Below are 19,511 nucleotides of genomic sequence, written 5' to 3'. Positions count from 1 at the left end.
CCAGCTCACTGGCTTTGGCCTCGGGGGAGTTCTGTAATTAAGTGCAAATGCTGGTGTCGAATGCGGATCACAGGATGATACGCGCGCGCGCCCACGAATCTTGGAGTCCACATCGAACAAAAATGTTGGGGTACCAGAAATGCCCCTTGTCGTGGTTAGCAATTACCGATCACGTGGGGGATGAGATGCCCCTGTACTTTGTCCTTTTTAGGACATTCATCTGGCTGACCCTTATCGGATCACGTGACAAGTACCCGACACAGATGAGGTGGTCGTCGTATACGATGCGTTACATAGGGGTTATTAAGCTCGTCCGTCAATTGGACTCGATTGATGACTCGTGAATGCAAATACACCGTAGATTAATATTAGGAACTTTTTACATGTATATCCTTGCAAACTTTGGAAATATTTATATGCCCTTATAATTGCATATCCCTCAAATATTTAGATCCTCAATATATATGTATATATATTGTATCACTTCAATCACTAACCGTATTTACTATTACTTGATTTATTTTTTTAAACAATATATATTAAAATATGTCTTAAAATTACTATTTTCATCAATTATCTTGATCTTATTTTTCTTCTCTTCTATCTCTTTATTGAAATAGGTCTCTTGTTTTTTTAATTTCCCCCCTTTAAAAATGAATTTTAATTTGGAAGAGAAATAGAAATATGAATTAAAAGATAACTTCCAAAGAAGCCATCCAATGGGTACTAACATATATATATATATATATATATATATATATATATATATATATATATATATATATATATATATATATACACACACACACACACATACCAAAATTTAGAGGGACAAATACAAAATTCACTAAGATTTGAGAGATAAATATACATAGATACAATGGTCAGCCAAATATTTAATTTAAGTTAAAATATGAAAAATTTAAAGTACTACATTATTCTTAGTTTTGAAAGGCATTTTAAAAGGTACATTAAATTGAAATAACAGACTATCGACTTTGACAATCAACTGATAAGATAAACTATAAGCAATAAACACATAAGTATTTTAATTTTTGTAGGGATAAATATATTTGTTAAACTTAAATTTACAGAGATAAATATAAAAGTCACCGATTTGATTGTATTCAATTCCGTATGGTGTTATAACAGAAGAATTGAAATGTTATTTTAATTAAAGTGAATGTTGTCAATATTATTGCTAATGAAATAATATTCGAATTAGTGTAATTTTCTCTAGATTAATCGTTATGAATGTAGTTGAAGAGATATTGGGAAATGAGATGTTTGGTTGGATGATCTCAACACCCTTCAGTTTTATTAGCCCAAGCAAAGTTTAAATTTCAAAAGTCCACTTACCCTAATACAAGTACTTAGTGTATGACAGTCCTCACCCAAATGGAGGTGAAGACTAAATAAGGGTGGTGCGTCGGTGTTATAAAGAAAGTTCCTAACTTTACACATTATAAAGAAAGTCCTGGACTTAGGGTACCTCTGTCCTTGTAAAACAAGGGGTGTGCCTTTATCTAAAGGATAGTCAAATAAGTCTTTGGGAAGAGCCTAATCGACTATAGCTATTTAACCTTAGAATATATAAGAGAATGAGAGAAGGAAAGAATTATACACAAAGCAACTCATCCTTACCATTGCAGCCTTCTTCCTCAAGTTAGCTTTCTATCACGCTTTTAATTTTATTATTTAAAATTTTATATTTTGTATTTTAGCTTTATAAATAATAGAGGTTATTTTCAATCGGTTTTATGCTAAGTCACGATAGTTTTATCATCCATCAAAACTTTTATATGAAATGTGATATCGAGTCAATGGATTATCAAATCCAAATCCCATACATATCATGTGGTATTAAAGTGACGATCTTGGGGATGATAACCATGAGACAATGATACGAAGAATCGAGTTAAGAATTATAGAAGTTGGAGTTTGCATCGTGATCACTCAAAGGAAGAAACATCAATGGGATAACAACAAACAACCTAATAACGTTGGTTACCTTATTGCTTTGATGACAATATTAGCCTAGCAAACTGAGATTGTCATGGGTTGGATACAAGCCCAAACAATTCTTACAACGAAGGATGACCGAGTGAAGAATGTTGCAGCAAAGGTAAGAGAGTCGACACGTAATCGTAAAGAAGATGCTGCTGAACATAACATCACAGCAAGGATTGGCCTTTTTGCATCGAGGCTCGCATCAATATACCCTCTTACAATAGCTTGATTAACACTAAGATATTAGATTCATAGATAGATCAACTTAGTACTTATTTTGATCTATATGAATATAACAATGAGGATAGGATGATGCTTGCAATATTTAAGTTGATTGTACATGCGTATGGTGAAAAGTCTATCTTTAAACCAATAACAATGAAGATGCTGAACATGATTCAAAAAACTTATACAAAAATAATTCTATACTATAAGATATCTGAAAGAAAGATGAAGGAATTGACATTCCTTACACCAAAGGATCAATCCATGCAAAAATACACCATCAAGTTTCAATAATAAGCTATAGCACTTGAAATTTTCCTTGATGACTACTCGACAATGATGAAATACATCACCGACCTCCATGCTTAAATAATCACATATATTAACTTTTTTAAAACTAAGAATCGAATCAACACTAAGAAGAATGCAAAAAAGGCAAAAGGGATGCACCCAAAAGCCAAGTAGATACCCAGGGGCGATAAAACCTTATCTTCTTCTAAAAGAAATGATTTATTTTATGATTAGTATAAAATTATAAGATATACACAAGAGAAGTGTTAAAAGGTTTACCAACTCTTCTTGAAGAAGTGAAAAAAGATCAATCAGAATCGGCATACGATAATTGTAACCATAAGAGATGATCAAATCAAACTAGTACTAGTTTCACACTTAGATTCAAGTTTATTAGTGTTGGCTAGATTAAAGGTTATAAAGTTAAATCCGACCACCAATCCATAAATTCAAGAAAAATTATTCACTCTCAAGATCCAAGTGAAATAAAATATCATTGACACGATTATTGACACTACAAGCCAAAAGAATCTTATCTCAATAAGCTTAGTATGAAAACTTGGACTCGATACCACTCATCCGAAATATCTACGGGTGGATCCACGGAGACATCAATATGAGGATAAATCACATGTGTATATTCAAATTTGTGATCACCAACAATTATATCGATGAGGTGACATGCAATGTGGTGCCCCTCGATATATGTCAAGTTATTTTTTAGAGTCCATACTTGTGGGATTGAGAAGCCATCTACTATCATCGACCCTAGCAATACATGTTCCAGAATGAGAACAAAAAGTTCGCCATCAAGAATGATCAAAGTAGATGGCTAATCGACCCAGTGACGATCGCCCAAGAAAAGAGGATGATGAACACATTATGAAAGTTTGTGCTCCTACTCATTCAATCGATTACAATAGTGACACAAGCATTAGCCTTAGCATCGGTCCACAAAACCACAAAAGATGAATGCCTATAGCAACTCATTAGTAAGAATCTGAAGCTTTTTGAAGAATGCAATGGTCTTCCTGTTAGGAAATCTTGGGGGTGACATCAGATGCGCAGTGGAAGAACAAGAAAACAAAATCCCCGATTCCCAAAGAGATGTTCGTCGTCGTGCGAAGATTGGTACGTAAAATCCGTAAAACTGAAAAAACTGCGTATAGAGTAGATTGTGTTACCTAGGGAGATCATATATCCCTATTTCCTTGCAGATCTTTAGGAGAGGGTGAAGGAGGTCAAACGTCCTCCTCTCTAACGGTGATCCACACAACAGGGCTATGACGACGCTTTTCAAAACTTCAAGCCTGCTTTGAGGTGGAGAGGGGAAGGAGAATAGGAGAGGCAAGCAAAGGCTCTAGCCTATGAGGCTCTGAATCCCTCCTATTTATAGAGGTCCCCTATCAAACCCTAATACCCTAGTGGGTATTGGATCTGCATCCAATAACCCAAGCCTTTTAGATTAGTGGATCTCTATCCAATAATCTCTCATAGGCTCTTATTGGATCTCGTCCATGAGATCCAATAATTCAAGGGCTTATTGGATATCTAATAAGACAAGGGCTCCGTCGGATATCTCATATCCGAACCTTTACTCATCGCAATGCCTCCCATATGTGTGTGACCCTCTAGGCCCAATATCGAGCTGGCCGTGAGTCATACCTGTCATAACGCCTTCTAATTCAATGAATTATTATCTATGTAATAGTTCACTCGACTCATCGACTACGGACGTACTAGGCCACTACGCTATAGTCCCCAAACGATACAGAAAAATCTAATCCATTGGACCTGTCTATCCTCAGTTACCGTGTACCTATAGTTCCTCATCCATCTAATATCCCAGAGACCGTATATCGAGCATGGTGCTGTTAGACCCATACGGTTTCTACTCGAGTCTCGCTCTAATCGGATTCTCCCGGAGAACTCTTTTCTCTCAACACAAATGACCCTGGCTAGGGATTTGTCTGAGCAAGAACACATGGGATATTTCTCTCATGACGTCGAGAGTTGATGATCCTGTATTGACACTCAATAGCCCTCGTAAGGTCGACTACCACTCCCTATGACCAACTGTACTAGATCTGGGACAACCAAACCTATAAGTCTGGTATCAAAGAGTGGAGCACTCATACAAGACATTCTTGGTGTCTCAAGTCTAAGGACCAGATATACCACTAGGACTACGAAATTGCTATTTGACAGTAAGGCATCATCAACCATCCAGCATTTCATAAGCGGATCAATCAGTGAACTCATTCTCCAATGAGCACCTGTACTGTATCCCTAGTGTCCCTACACGAGCAGCTATGAGACCAGCTGCATCCATCATATAGACGAGTATACAGCACACTAGTCTGTCCGGTTATCACGATGTCCCTCTCGAATAACCTATGACCGGGATTATTTAGGATATGTGTTTAAAGGTGAATCGATCTCATTTTCGTGATCTCATCACGATCCGATTTCCATTGCACAAATCCAAGGACATCACAATATATATGTGCATATATGCAATAGTTATAAAGTAATATATGCCAAAATATAATAAATAAAAAGATTCTGTATCAAGTCACACGTGCCATCACTCACGTGATTGGCTTGCTGGGCACCTATGACTAGCACTTCCCTCATGACATGTAATAAAGTACAAAATACAACTTATCTCTAATGCCCCTTTATCGAATCTTAGTATGTACCAAAGTTCAATCGTGGAAAGCAAAAAAATCTGGAGATAAGTTGCTGAGCTTATCGAGAGTGGCATTAGTTGAGTTGTTCCCCTTATGACTTGTTGGTAGTGATGGTATTAAAGAAAGATAAGGTTGGTGCATGTGCATCGACTATCATGCGAATAAGATTACAGTGAAGAACCAATACATGCTGTCATGGATTGGTGATTTAATGGACCAACTACAATCTACCATAGTTTTTGTAAAGTTGAATCTCAAATAAGGATATCATTAAGTTTGAATCCAAGAAAAAAGACACCTAGGAAATAATAATCAAGATAAGGCAAGGATTGTTCGAGTGGTTGGTAATGCATTGAGCACCTTCATGCAACTCATGAATGATTTGCTATGCCCCTAGGAGAATTCATCTTTGTCTGCCTCAACATCATCCTCATTTATAGCAAGTCACATGAAGAGCATGTGCAAAAAATGTTCAAGTTCTTGATGAAGCACCCACTATAGCTCAATCCAAAGAAATACGAATTCAATAAAAGAAACCTCATCTACGTTGACTTCATCATTAGTGGAGGAAGAATCTAGATCGATTTAGATAAGGTTAATGTGATCCAAGAGTGGCTGAAACCGAGGATAGTTATAGAAGTTTGGAGCTTTCTATGCGTATGATAATACTTATATAAGTTCATCCAAAACTTCTTTTGTTCTTACGGCTCCTTTACATTCCCTCACCAAAGTAGGTCAAAGATTCAAGTGAATAAAAAAGCATGATGATATGCTTCACTTGTTGAAGAGAAAAATCAGTGAGGTGCTCGTGCTAGCCTTTTTAAATTTGCAATAATTGTTCGAGTCGGAGGTAATCGCATTGGTATACATAATGGGATCTATTTTAATACAAGATGATCGACTTGTGGCATACTACTCTAAGATGTTAAGAATCTCAAAAGAATTATCTCATTTATGACAAAGAATTACACATGTATTTTCTAGGGAAGGAGATGATTATCTATATCGACCATCAACCACTTCAATACCTTCAAATACAATCCAAATTACAACAAGTATGGCACATGATCGAGTATAAAAATAGAGTATAAAACAAGTTAGCTAAGAACTTATTGTACCCCCCAGTGTGAGTCTTTGCTTGTCTATGCATACGTATGTTATACCTAGTTTTCATGAGGATTATGCAGACATGTACATGGAAGACCCAGAATTCAAAAGTATAATGGAGAAAGTCAAAACAAGAATTGACATAGAATTCATGCTATAAGGAGGACTGCTCTACAAAGGTGCTCAAACTTATGTATCAAAGAAAGCATATCACACGAATTAGATGTAAGAAGCATACTAAGTTGTAGGATGCTTAGGCATAAATAAGACTTTAATAAACCTATAATAACATGTTTATTGGCCTCATATGTAATAAGATTTGGCTCGATTTGTGCGACTGATTGAAAATTAGGGTTGTAATACTCTATTATATATTTCATCTAATCATGGGAGAATATATCTATGGACTTCTTAGGTGGTCTACCTACGACAAGATAAGGATACAAATATCTATTTATAGCTAACGATAAGTTATCAAAGATAGTAGTGCTCATGCCTTACAAGAAGACAATCACTTGAGAAGAAATAGCTCAACTATTCTTTCAACAAGTATGGACACACTTAGGCCTTCCGAGTTTCATAGTGTCCGACCCATGACCAATGTTTCTCGAGTAATTTTTGAAGTGATGGATACTAAATTGAAGAAAGGCGTAGCCTTCTATTCACAAGCTGATGGTCAAATTGAAATAGTGAACTACATCATGGCTCATCACCTTCGAGGATATAACTCTCAACATTTGAAGACATTGGACAAATTTCTACCATACCTTTAGTTTACTTTCAATCAGGTGGTATATAATTCTACTAACAAATCACTATTTGAAATATGCTGGGGTTATTTACCTTAAAGTCCTTTTGATTTATAGTTATAATCAATTCAGAATCACTATCTTTGATAAAAGCAATGCAACACAATAAGCCAAAAAAAATTTGGAGAACATTCACAAGATGCATGAAGAGATTTGAGAAGCAATTTCAACCAAGTCAATAGAAATATAAAAAATGACACAATTGACACCATGTTAAAGAACGATTATATGAAAGAGATATTGTATGACTATACCTTAGAAAAAAATAATTCAAAGAAGAATGAAAGAAGTTAAAGCACATCTGATATGGACCATTCAAATTCTTAAAGCTGATTGAAGATAATATATGCCAACTCGAGTTATCGCCCTATATGGTTATGTATTCAGTTGTTAACATCGAGAACTTGAAGCCATTCGAGCCTTCTAGATGACAAGCCGAACAAAATACTATCATCTATCGAAGATTTAGTGATCGACTAAGAGAAGCCCCTTGAAGAAGACATTATTATCGAGAAGAAGTCCACTACAACTCGATGAGGCATCAAAATTTTCTTTTGAATTGGACACAAAGGGCAAAAACCAAGTGTAGCAAGATAGTTCTTCGAAGAAATTATTAAAGTTAGATTTTTCCAATTCCAAAGTAAGGTTGAACGAGATGCGAATCGCCTAATTAGGAGAGCCATGATCAGAGATGATCTCAACACTATTCAACATTGTTTGGCTAAGTGAAACTCAAATTCTAGAAACCCACTAACCTTAATCCAAGTCCTAATAGGATTCGGATTAGGGCAACCCTCACCCAAATAGGAGCAGCCACCAAGAAAAGAGAGAGCGACAACCTTATAAGAAAAATCCTAGTTATACGTGTCCTACAAACTCCTTAAACCCTAAGGACTTAAGGTATTCTTCTCTTTATAAAATAAGGGGTGTGCCTCCATTTAAAGAAAAATAAAAGAAGTCTCCAACAAGGGCCGAGTTGGCCCTAGCTATACAAACTTTAGAATAAAGAAGATAAGAGAGAGAAAAGAGAATGGAAGAATTCTATCTAGAGTGACTCATCCTTCCCACCGTAATCTTCTTCCTCGAGTTCCAACAACTAAGGCTTTGCATCAAAGTTTCATCCAACAGCTACAAGAAATCTCTAAAGCTAGTACATCCAATACTTAGTTGGTCTACCTATAACAAGATGAGGATACGAATATCTATTTATGGCGATCGATAAGTTATCAAAGATTGTGGTGCTTATGCCTTACAAGAAGACAATCACTAAAGAATGAGTAGCCTAACTATTCTTTCAACAATTGTAGATACACTTAGGCCTTCTAAGTTTCATAGTGTCCGATCCATTACCGATGTTTCTCGAGCAATTTTTAAAGTGACTCTTGACCATGATAGACACCAAATTGAAGAAAAGCATAGCCTTTCATTCACAAGCTGATAGCCAAATTGAAATAGTGAACTATATCATGGTTCATCACTTTTGAGGATACAACTCCTAAAGACATTGGACGAATATCTACCATACATTTAGTTTACTTTCAATCGAGTGGTACACAATTCTAGCAACAAATTACTATTTGAAATATGCTTGGGTTATTTACCTCAAAGTCATTTTGATTTGTAGTTTATGCTAAATTCGGAATCACTATCTTTGACAAAAGCAATGCAATACAATAAGCCAACAAAAATTTTGGAGAACATTCACAAGGTGCATGAAGAGATTGAGAAGCAATTTTAACGAAATCAACAGAAATACAAAGAACAATACAATTGACACCATGTTAAAGAATGATTATATAAAAGAAATATTGTATAGCTATACCTTAGAAAAGAATGACTCGAAGAAGAACGAAAGAAGTTAAAGCATATATGATATGGACCATTCAAAGTCTTAAAGCAGATTGAAGATAATATATGACAACTCAAGTTGCCACTCTATATGGATATATATTCAATTGTGAATATCTAGAACTTGAAGTCATTTGAGCCTTCGATGCTAGACGACAAGCCAAATAAGATGTTATCATCTATCGAATACTTAGTGATCGACCAAGAGAAGCCCCTTTAAGAAGACATTATCATTGAGAAGAAGTCCACTACAACTCAACGAGGCATCAAAATTATCTTTCTAATTGGATACAAAAGGTAGAAACCAAGTATAGCAAAATAGTTCTTCGAAGAAGTTATTAAAGTCCGATTTTCCCAATTCTAAAGTAAGATTGAATGAGATATGAATCACCTAATTAGGAAAGTCATGATCAAAGATAATTTCAGCACCATTCAGCACTATTTGGCTAAGCGAAATTCAAATTCTAGCAACTTGCTAACCTTGATCCAAGTCCTAATAGGATTCAGATCAGGGCAACCCTCACCTAAATAGGAGCAGCCACCAAGAAAGGAGAGAGCGACAACCTTATAAGAAAAATCCTAGTTATACGTGTCCTACAAACTCCTTAAACCCTAAATACTTAAGGTAATCTTCTCTTTATAAAACAAGGGCCCAGTTGGCCCTAGCTATACAAACTTTAGAATAAAGAAGATAAAAGAGGGAAAAGAGAAGGGAAGAATTCTATCTAGTGCAACTCATCCTTCCTATCGTAATCTTCTTCCTCGAGTTCCAACAGCCAAGGCTTCGCATCAAAGTTTCATCCAATTGCTGCAAGAAATCTCTAAAGCTAGTACCTCCTATCCAAACTGCCGAGAGTACCCATATGTTATCCAAAGATATTTTGTCAAGAGCACCCGGATTGAGGTATACACCAAGCAATGGAGGTACGATAGACCTACAAGAAAAATCTTAACTGTGCATACCTACAAGAAAAGTCCTTAAACCCTAAAGATTATAACACCCCTCTCCTTATAAGACAAGGGATGTGTCTCATTTAAAGGAAAACTAAAGAAGTCCCAAGCAAGAGCCTAGCTAACCCTAGCTATTCTAGTCTTAGAATAAAAAAGTGAAAAGAGAAGAACAAAGAATAGAATTCTATATGGGGCAGCGTATCCTTCCCATCGTAAGATTCTTGAGTTTCAGCAATCAAAACTCTACATCAAAACTTCATCCAACTGCTAGAAGAGGTCCCTAAAACTTACTATCTCTTGTCCAAACTTCAATAGGGGTTTCCAACAGTGAAAGAGGAGTAGACTGATAACGATATGCAAATTGTCGAGAGCACCCAAATATTATCCAAAGACAACCCACGTTGTTATATAAATTATCTATAAACTTTCTATCACACTTTTAATTCTGTTATTTTAAATCTTATAATTAGTACTTTAGCTTTACAAGTAATAAATTTTATTTTTTAAAAAAAATTATATTTGATCTTTTTGTGATAGTTTTTTCATCTACTAAGACTTTTACACAAAAGATGATACCGAATCAAGGAATTATCAAATCTGAATCTCATATAGAGTACTAAAAGCCACCAACCATAGCAATCACCAACAAAATGAGACATGAAAAACACGAATGACTTCGACCCAATCAATATCACTCCAATTTTGTGGTCAAATCTGATTCTCTTCAGTTAATTTAAATACTTAATTACTCTTCTCTACTCCATATTTGCATATTCGTCAGCGCCTCCGTCGTTTCCATACCCGTTATGACCAAAAACCAATTGTCAATTCTCATATGAGGAAATGACGTACCGTTTTGTAACTTCGTTTGAACGGTCAGCACCTCCGTCGTGTCCCGCGCCGCCGCCCCTCCTCCTCCGCCCGCGCCAGCAGCTCCCGCCGTCGCCAGCACCTCACAGCTGTACGCGTCAGCGTACCGACGAAGGCCAAGGTGAGCGCGATGAAGACCCCCAATAGCACCGACTTCCATCGCCCGCCCCCGCCCGCGGCGCTGCTGTTCCTGGCGAGGGGCGGCGGCGGCGGGGAGCCGAAGCTCGCTCCGCCGTTCGACGAGGCGCTGAAGTTGATGAGGGGGTCCCCGAGGAAGCTGTCGCGGTCGAATGTGGCGATCTGGCCTGTCATCGGCACCGTCCCGGAGAGCCAGGGGTTGTAGGACACGTTGAACTTGTTCAGCTCGGACAGGCCGTTCAGGCTCGATGGCAATTTGCCGGAGAAGTTGTTCTGGGAGAGGTCCAGGATCGTGAGGCACCGCAGGCCGCCGATCTCATGCGGGATTTCGCCGGACAGCCGGTTTCTGGAGACGTTGAGTATGACGAGCGGCAGCTGGCCTATCTCCTGCGGGAGACGGCCGGAGAGCCGGTTGCCGTCAAGTTGGATCATACTGAAATTCCTCATCCGGCCGATCTCCGGCGGTATCCCACCCGAGAATCGGTTACCGGAGAGCTGGAGGTAGCCGGATATCCCTCTGGTTAGAACTCGCGATAAGGAGTTGGAGCAGATCGGGAAGACCGCGTAACCCTGCAGGAGCCGATCCCAAGTAGTCCGGCATGTCCATTTCGTCAACAGCATGTAGACGAAGTTGAATGGCGGGTAGCTCGCCGGTAGCCACCGGTTCATGGTGACGCAATCGCCGGAGATGGGGGTGACATGGCGGATCTCACGGCGATTGGCCTCGAACGTTGGGTTTGGGTCCCTCCCAATCGCCGATATCTCCGGCGGTATCCTGCCGGAGAGCCGGTTATTGGCGAGGTTCAACCACATCAAGCTGCTGCAGTTGCCGATCTCTGGCGGAATGTTGCCGGTGAGATCGTTGTCTGCGAGAGTCAGCCACAGGAGGGATGTCAAATTTCCGATCGCCAGAGGGATCGAGCCGGTGAGGTTGTTGTACGAAAGGTCCAGTAACTGAAGCCTGGCCATGCCGCCGACCTCAGGCGGAATGCTGCCGGAGAACTCATTGTCGGCGAGAATCAAGATCTTGATCTTTGGCATCGTGGTGATCTCGACCGGGAGATTGCCGGAAAACCTGTTCTTGCTCAAGTTCAATGTCGTGAGGTCCGGAAGCTTGAGAATTCCGGAGGACTCGATCCCTCCGGTGTACTGATTCCCATAAAGAATCAGGTGATCCAGTGTCACGAACCGGCCGAAGATTTCGGGGATGTCACCGCCGAAATCGTGATTACTGAAATCAAGAAACACCAACTTGGAGCAATTCAGCAGCTCCTCTGGGATGGTTCGGTCGAACGCATTATTCCCCAGTCTGAGCGAGTTGAGCTCCGAGAGGGAGCCAATGCCCGACGGAACTTCTCCATCGAATGCATTGTCCCGCAGGTCCAGGCTTGTCAGCTTCGAGCAATTGGCGATCGAGCCGGGGAACGTCCCAGAGAAGTTGTTCATCGACAGGTCTAAGATTTCGAGGGCGCAATTGGACGTGAATGTGCTCGACGAAAGTTCTCCATTAAGGAGGTTCTCGGAGACCAAGAGTTCTCGGAGGTTTTGGCCTTGCCATATATATCCATTGAATTGGTTGGAGCTCAGATCGAGATACTCGAGTTTCGGGCACCGATCGAAGCACCCCGTGATGTCGCCGGAGAAGATGTTGTTCGAGATGTTGAGGCTAACGAGATTGGCACATATTGCAGGGAAGTTGGAGCGGATACTGCCATTGAAGCGGTTGTTTGTGAGGTCGAGCATCACCAGATTGGTTAGGCCCGCCAAGTTCAGCTCTCCGCTGATGACGTTGCCGGAGAGGTTCAGATGCTCGAGGGCGCTGCACTTGTTGAGGTCGGCAGGGACGGATCCCCCGATGGTGTTCGATGAAAGGTCGAGCCGGGTGAGTTCAGTAAGGAGGTGAAAGTTGGGGAAGATTTCTCCGTTTATGTTGGATTCTGCGAGGTTGATGCCGGTGACGCGGTCGGCATCGTTGCAGGTGATGCCGGGCCAATTACAAGGGGAAGAATCGGACGCGTTCCACCGAGCATAGGCCCCTCGGCGTATCGGATTGTTGGCTTCAAGGGAGCCCTTCAGCTGGAGCAGGACTTCTCTGTCTGTCGCGGCAGAGATTGCGTGACCTGTTGTCGAGGACCGAGCAAAAACAAGTGTTTGAGAAGAATGCTTCTACAGGATCTGACAGGGCATACTAAAAGAAATTGTGCATCAAACATCTGAAAAAGAAGATTAATGGTGTGTGCAAGGAATACCTGTGATAAGAATCAAGTAGATGCCGAGGAAGAAACAAGGAAGGAATCTCACTTCCTCTTTCGACATGTCCCAGCTACTATGATTGATGGAAGAGACGACCGGTACTTGTTCCTCAATCTATCTTCCCTGTTTCTTCGCTTTCAAGCATCCAAATCCTTGGAATCAGATCAAGTGGGAACCAGCCTGACAAGTAAGACTCTGACAAAAACCAGCATCATGCCACATATTAATTGCTTATACTTTGCAAACAGCTTTGACTCTAAAATATTTTATCTTGGTACATAGGGTATGCAGAGCTACAGATTGTCAATTGACAGCTTCAACAAACAAGCAGCAAATGTTGAAGCTGCCAATGTTTGAAGACTTTCTAGGAGCAGCAAATTATAATTCGATTGGTGGGTGGACTAATTACATATCATTGTTTGATAAATTATAATTAATTAATTTTAGTATCTTGATTTTTATAATTTTAAAAGTTATATTATAAAGTGAAATATTCAATCTCATTTCTTCTTATGTCGTAGTGTCTGAAAATATCGTAGGATTTACAACTGACAAGCGTATGGTATTTTCGTTAACAGAGTCGTTGGTGTGAGGAGAAATAAAATTAAATATTTTACTTTCGTAAATATAGATATCCTAATATAATTTTTAAAAATAGAGATACTATAGATAGCTAATTATAAAAGACAATATATAATTAGCTTTGGGAAGATACAACCTTTACCATCATGCATTGATAAATGTATTGTTAGAGTGAGCATTTGAGTTAAAGCTAATTTAGGGAGGAGTTTCTGATTTTTGATTGAAGTTATTTGAAGAAAGGATTTATGTGCATCGTATCGTCACAGTGAGCTTTTTCTCTGTTACTATTACGACTAATAATATATATATATATATATATATATATATAAGGTGATTTTTTTAAAAAAAATATTTTTTTTTCAAATGGGACTCTCTATTTTTTTCCCAAATGATACCTCTTAATTTAAATAATACCTAAAATAATCCTCAATTTTTCATCAATTTTAAATTATTACAGTGTTTTCATTTGACTTATTTATAGGATTTTTTAATAATATTTATAGTATTTTTATTGGTGTGTTAAAAGCACAATAAAACTATTGAAAAATATTATAAGTAACATAATATTTTTCTCGTAGATTATTATAATATCATATTTTTATACTTATAATTAGTTTAGTTAAAGTTAGATGTTCATTTCAATATCATTTATGGTGTTTTCAAACAGGTTTTACTGTATTTTTATTTTGATAAAAAATATTATAACAAGCTTTTTTTTAATTCAATGATGTCATTCTTAAACTATTATAAATATCTATTTAAATATTATATAAAATGGTTTCTAGTGTGTTTTGGTTCTATTTGTCTCACACACAATATTTTTTAATAACATTATAAATTTTTTATTTAAGTATTAAAAATATTATAAAATTATAAAAAAATATATATTTATTGTGTCCTTCTAGTTTTCATTGCTCATTGATCATTATGATATTAAATTTTTATACATGAGTTAATCTTATTAAAGGTATGAGTCGATTTGTATTATTTTTAGATTTATAGTATTATGATGATTAAAAAAATATTATAACAGATCAAAAATACTATAACGAATGGAAAAAATAACTGTTAGGATATTTGGATATTCAAAACATTTTGAAAAAGTATTTTGGATATACTTTAAAAAAATAAAATTAGGCAAAATTAAAAGGCGTAGGGCACATTAACCTCTTAACTCTTTCTTCTGCGAGCGGTATGTGAGTGAGGCAGTAGCTAATGGCGATCTCCGGGAATCTCAAGGTGTTCGTCGGGTCCTGCACTCCGCATCCCAATTACCGCCCTCTCAAGTCCATTCTTCCTTCCTCTAAGGTCGCGCTCTCTTTGTCTCTCTCTCTCTCTATCTATCTATCTATCTAATTTAAGCCCTATGGAAGTAGTGAAGGTTCGATGGATTTTGCTTTCTGGAGTTGTAGGAGTTGTCCCATGTGTGAGTTAGAGTGAGTTGCGGAGACTCCTCTTGCTTGAGATCGGTTTCGCATTACTTTTTCCTTTTTCTTATTTGTGTGCTGAGTCTCTTTTCTTGAATTATTGACAGGATTATGTTCTTAAAAGAGTAGATGAGGATGATGCTCATTGCATAAAAAAAATCCCCGTTTTCCCGAGACTTATCGTTTGTAGAATCTGAAAAGCAGAAGACCTAATTTTGAGTAATGGACGACAATAGATGGGAGGAGCTGTTGCGGAACACTAATTGTGAATATTAAACCCTCCTTCTGTCTTCTTAATGATGCAGAACTGCGCTGCATAATTTGAGGGTAAAAAGCCATGGCCGACGCCACATGGAAGCAATTCTTTTTTTGTTTTTCTAGTAAACATGTCTTGGTAAGTGATCAGACATCGTGATCTAAGTGGAACATCTAACGTTACACTTGTGAATAATCAAGGGTTGTTCAGATAGTGGACAGATTGATGGAAAACCTTATAAAGAAAGTGGTATGTATATATCAAAAGATAATTTGTAGATTAGTGATGTAAGAGAAAAAAACCTAAGAAGATTTTTTTTTTTGAAGCAAATAAAATGGATTTGATGGGTCTTAGTTTTATTAGAGCATTACCTTTAACAAAGCTCGGTAGCGGGAAAAGATTTGCATAGTCATCCCACCTATGGTTGGGAGGAGATTCACTTTCTTGTTAGCATGATTTAGATATTACTCCTAATTACATAGAGTATATTCTATTATGCTTTTGAAAAGGTAACTGAGATTCCTGTTAATGTTTTTCTTCATGCCCTTAGTGCAACATCTAAACATTTATCCAAAGCACAGAGTCTTGAAGCAATATAAACCTCCTATAGTGTTGTATAATAATAATCATGACGCAAATGGTCATAGTTCACTTTGGTCTAGTTGCCGTTAGCTAATGGTTTACTTTAAACAGGGTCTGCAGATAGGCCATTCTACCCTTCGTTCTTCAGAGCTATATAGGCTCGTACAACCTACTCGTGCATATTTATGCATGTTTAGTTGCTTAAGGATTATGAATATCACAACAACAGCAACAAACTAGCAGTAATTTAGGATTATAGATATTAGACGAAATAGCACTTTGTAGACTTAACAGGAAATGAATGACATGCAAATCTCTGTTGAATAACATTTCTAACCATACTTAGTAGCTTCTAACTTATTGTCTGCAACAAAAAAAACACTGGCAACTGTTACTCCACTTGTGAATTGTCATAAATGCAAAATAAAAGAAAAAAGAAAATATACCATGCACTTGAATGGAATTAGGGGTTCATTCGTTTACTTCTATGCTAAAGTTATTTTTGCATGTAATATTTTGAGTTATAAGAAGTTCTAACTGCTGTGTTCTCATTACTGTTTTATTATGATTATATCTTTGGATCTTCTCTGTCCTCAGTGCTCTATAATTGAGAAGCATTTTATGCTCTCCTATAACCCAGGTACACTTTGGTCATTTCCTTATTGGAGCTGGTGATCTCAAAATTGCACAGAAATGGCTGCATATGGAATCATTAGCTACTAATACAGCAAACCACAGCCAAGTTTGCCTTGGGATTGGAAGAAATAATTTGTCGCCAACGATAAACCAAGATGCTGATGGTAACCTTTTAAATGTTGTCAATATGAGCTTCTTCGATCGTCTTGGTTTGGCATGGAAATTATTATTTCCCACAACGAAAGCAAGAAAGAATACAAATGCAAGAATCGCAAAGCAGAGGCTTAAAATGATATTATTCTCTGATAGATGTTCAATCAGTGATGAAGCGAAGCAAAAGATTGTGGGCAATATAATCAAAGCCTTATCCAAATTTGTGGAGATTGACTCACAGGACAAAGTTCAACTTAATATGTCCACTGACACAGACCTTGGTACTGTTTATTCGGTAACCGTTCCCGTCCAGCGTGTGCTGCCGGAGCACCAAGATTCTGAAGAAGATTACAGAGGGAAAATATCAAGCACTGGAGATGTCACGTTTGATTTCTTCCTACCAGATGAGAACTAAAGAAAGAGAAAATTATGCATTCAAATATATAAGAAGTTCTTTCACGTTTCAAGGAAGAAGCAACATGTCCCCGTTGCCTGTTGCTGTTGTCGCTTATGTAACCATTGTGCCCCTTTGAATGCAGAAGCTTTGTAAATATCAGCAACTCTTATGTTGACTGCGTGTGCATGTAGTAGTGTAAAGAGTTGATGGATTCATTTCATGGCTTTGCATATGAACGTCTCTTATGCTTACATGTGAATGTACTAAAGGATTTTACTTTCTGCCTGCCCATGTCTCTGGAACCTGTTAATATTTGCAAAACTGTGCATGCTTGTCTTGAATTCATCTCTCTTAAAACACAAAATTCAAAGTCAAATTAGTTTTTTACCTAGTTTTTGTTTATTAATGTAAAATACCTATGCTGGAGACAGTGATCAATTCATGAAGATACTTGTTATATGACTAGCATATTAGTATGTTATATTGCAATCATGTCTCTCCATTGTAGTTTTGCAAATTCCATATTTAACCTTAGATGGTCATGAACATAAGACAGGATGCAAGTAATTGAGCTGGGACTGGAATAATGATGCAAGGATCATTGGCTTGTTCATTCTCTGTTGAAGAATAAGGTGCTCTCCACTTTGGAAGAGATGAAAGTATGGGTTCCCAGTATTCGTCAGTTGCAATTAGCATGAGACTCTTCTTGTGTTCTTGGTGCAGATGGGGAATGTGAATATGCTACTTCAAAAGTATTTGTCCCACTATGGAATTGTTCACATGGATACATAAATAAAGATATACATGTGTACCTGTGTTGTTTGTACTCCTTAAAGATAGAGGAATGTAATTTTTTTATAGTTGTTTCCTTCAAAGCTATGCAATAAAAGGCGCTTAATGTGATCCATTAATACATTTAAAGAAACAAACCTTCCCTCGTCACTGATTATTGCCTTCACCAGCAACTTATCTACAATTGCTAAGATGGATTCAGTTTCTATATTCCTTTCTGCGAGAGGAAACATAGGTGTATATTCTAGAATGAAAATAGATCGAGAAAAACCTCTTCGCTTGCCTTAATGTCATGAGAGAAAGAGTCTTTTTGATAGTTAAAAAAGATACATAAAGCAGATGATAATAAAAATTATTTGTCTCACGAACCGAAAGCCGAGCATTTACTTCTTATATGACACATTTTGACATCATCCACGTAGTAACAGACAAAGGACTTTCGGACTGACAAAGAACAACACCTCGAACCTGAACAAGGAGATCAAGCGACCTCCACGTTGTTCGGTGTCGAACAAGTCAGCAGCAAACACCCCAAAGTTGCTCCACAAAATATAGGACGACGCCGAATGACACAGACTCATATGGTGTCGGACACGTCGAGATCGTTACGCAAAGCTCAGGACGACGCTACACGGCATCGACCCATACGAGTCGGTCGGTGCTCGACTACAGGGTACAAGTTATCCTCTCGAGGAGTCGATGATCATTAAAGGATCGCGTATGATTGATCGCCCCGTCATAGGTATAAAAGCCAACTCTCTTACCAATAAGAGGGGACTTCGCACACTCAACGCTCTCTTATTCCACTCAAAGTTAACTTAAGCTTTAGAGAGATCGAGTCGGGAAATCTCCCTCTCAATATCGACCTGAGTGCAGGAGCTCAACGATGAAGAAGTAGGTCGTTTGTCAAGAGAGAAGATTGCACTCGGGAGACGAGGCTAAAACTCAACCTGACCCGATGCTCGCCACCACCACTCGAGCATCCACGTGGGCAACATTGTACATATGGGGGACTAGACCGAACCATGCTAACACCTCGATCACGACATAAAAGTTCACCAACAACTTCATATTTGATCGATCAAGAAAGTTCATGACCTAAAATATATTATTAGCTCCTATATAAACACTATCGTTTGTAACTTATATAAATTGTATAATAATTTTGTTTTATTAATGGATAGGATCATTTAAACATATGCTTCATAGATTTATAGTTAGAAGATATAAAATAATTATTTTTAATGATATGAGAAGATGTAAACAAATTTAATAAATTTTTAATAAAAATTATAAATAAAAATTAAATACTCTTAATTTTACTAAATATATATATTTTTTAATATATTTTATAATGACAAAAGTTTCATATAATCAATTCCAAATTGTTAGGACAGATGACTTTATTGTACATTGAACTCTAGGATGAATTTACAATTTAGGATAAAATAGTCGAATATTCCTCCTTAGTTAGTGCTTTTTGTATTTGCC

The 19,511-nt window shown here is 37.6% G+C and overlaps 2 protein-coding genes across 2 annotated transcripts; one reads left to right on the top strand and one right to left on the bottom strand.

Annotated features, from left to right (window-relative positions):
• Positions 1-10,522: 10,522 nt before the first annotated feature.
• On the bottom strand, positions 10,523-13,378 carry LOC103979433 (probable LRR receptor-like serine/threonine-protein kinase At1g74360). Its single transcript, XM_009395579.3, has 2 exons — positions 13,192-13,378; positions 10,523-13,062 (listed from the first exon to the last, which is right to left on the bottom strand). The coding sequence occupies exons 1-2, from the start codon at positions 13,256-13,258 to the stop codon at positions 10,811-10,813; spliced, it is 2,319 nt and encodes a 772-aa protein (XP_009393854.2). The 5' UTR covers positions 13,259-13,378; the 3' UTR covers positions 10,523-10,810.
• Positions 13,379-14,927: 1,549 nt separating this feature from the next.
• LOC135632266 (cell division topological specificity factor homolog, chloroplastic-like) lies at positions 14,928-17,513 on the top strand. Its single transcript, XM_065140683.1, has 2 exons — positions 14,928-15,085; positions 16,683-17,513. Exons 1-2 carry the CDS (start codon positions 14,993-14,995, stop codon positions 17,244-17,246), a joined length of 657 nt encoding a protein of 218 aa, XP_064996755.1. The 5' UTR covers positions 14,928-14,992; the 3' UTR covers positions 17,247-17,513.
• Positions 17,514-19,511: the final 1,998 nt, after the last annotated feature.

The sequence above is a fragment of the Musa acuminata genome, chromosome BXJ3-3, assembly GCF_036884655.1.
Source record: "Musa acuminata AAA Group cultivar baxijiao chromosome BXJ3-3, Cavendish_Baxijiao_AAA, whole genome shotgun sequence".
In the NCBI taxonomy this organism is placed as follows: domain Eukaryota; kingdom Viridiplantae; phylum Streptophyta; class Magnoliopsida; order Zingiberales; family Musaceae; genus Musa; species Musa acuminata.
The sequence above is the reverse complement of the archived record's forward strand: the minus strand, read 5'-3'. Positions and strand labels throughout refer to the sequence as shown.

What these genes read in the sequence shown, in the direction of transcription:
- LOC103979433 (XM_009395579.3), bottom strand. Translation starts at nt 13,258, where the DNA reads ATGTCGAAAGAGGAAGTGAGATTCCTTCCTTGTTTCTTCCTCGGCATC. An exon ending in CTACTTGATTCTTATCACAG is followed by an intron (nt 13,063 to 13,191) that starts GTATTCCTTGCA and finishes CCTCGACAACAG; the next exon opens with GTCACGCAATCTCTGCCGCG.
- LOC135632266 (XM_065140683.1), top strand. Translation starts at nt 14,993, where the DNA reads ATGGCGATCTCCGGGAATCTCAAGGTGTTCGTCGGGTCCTGCACTCCG. An exon ending in CCATTCTTCCTTCCTCTAAG is followed by an intron (nt 15,086 to 16,682) that starts GTCGCGCTCTCT and finishes CCTATAACCCAG; the next exon opens with GTACACTTTGGTCATTTCCT.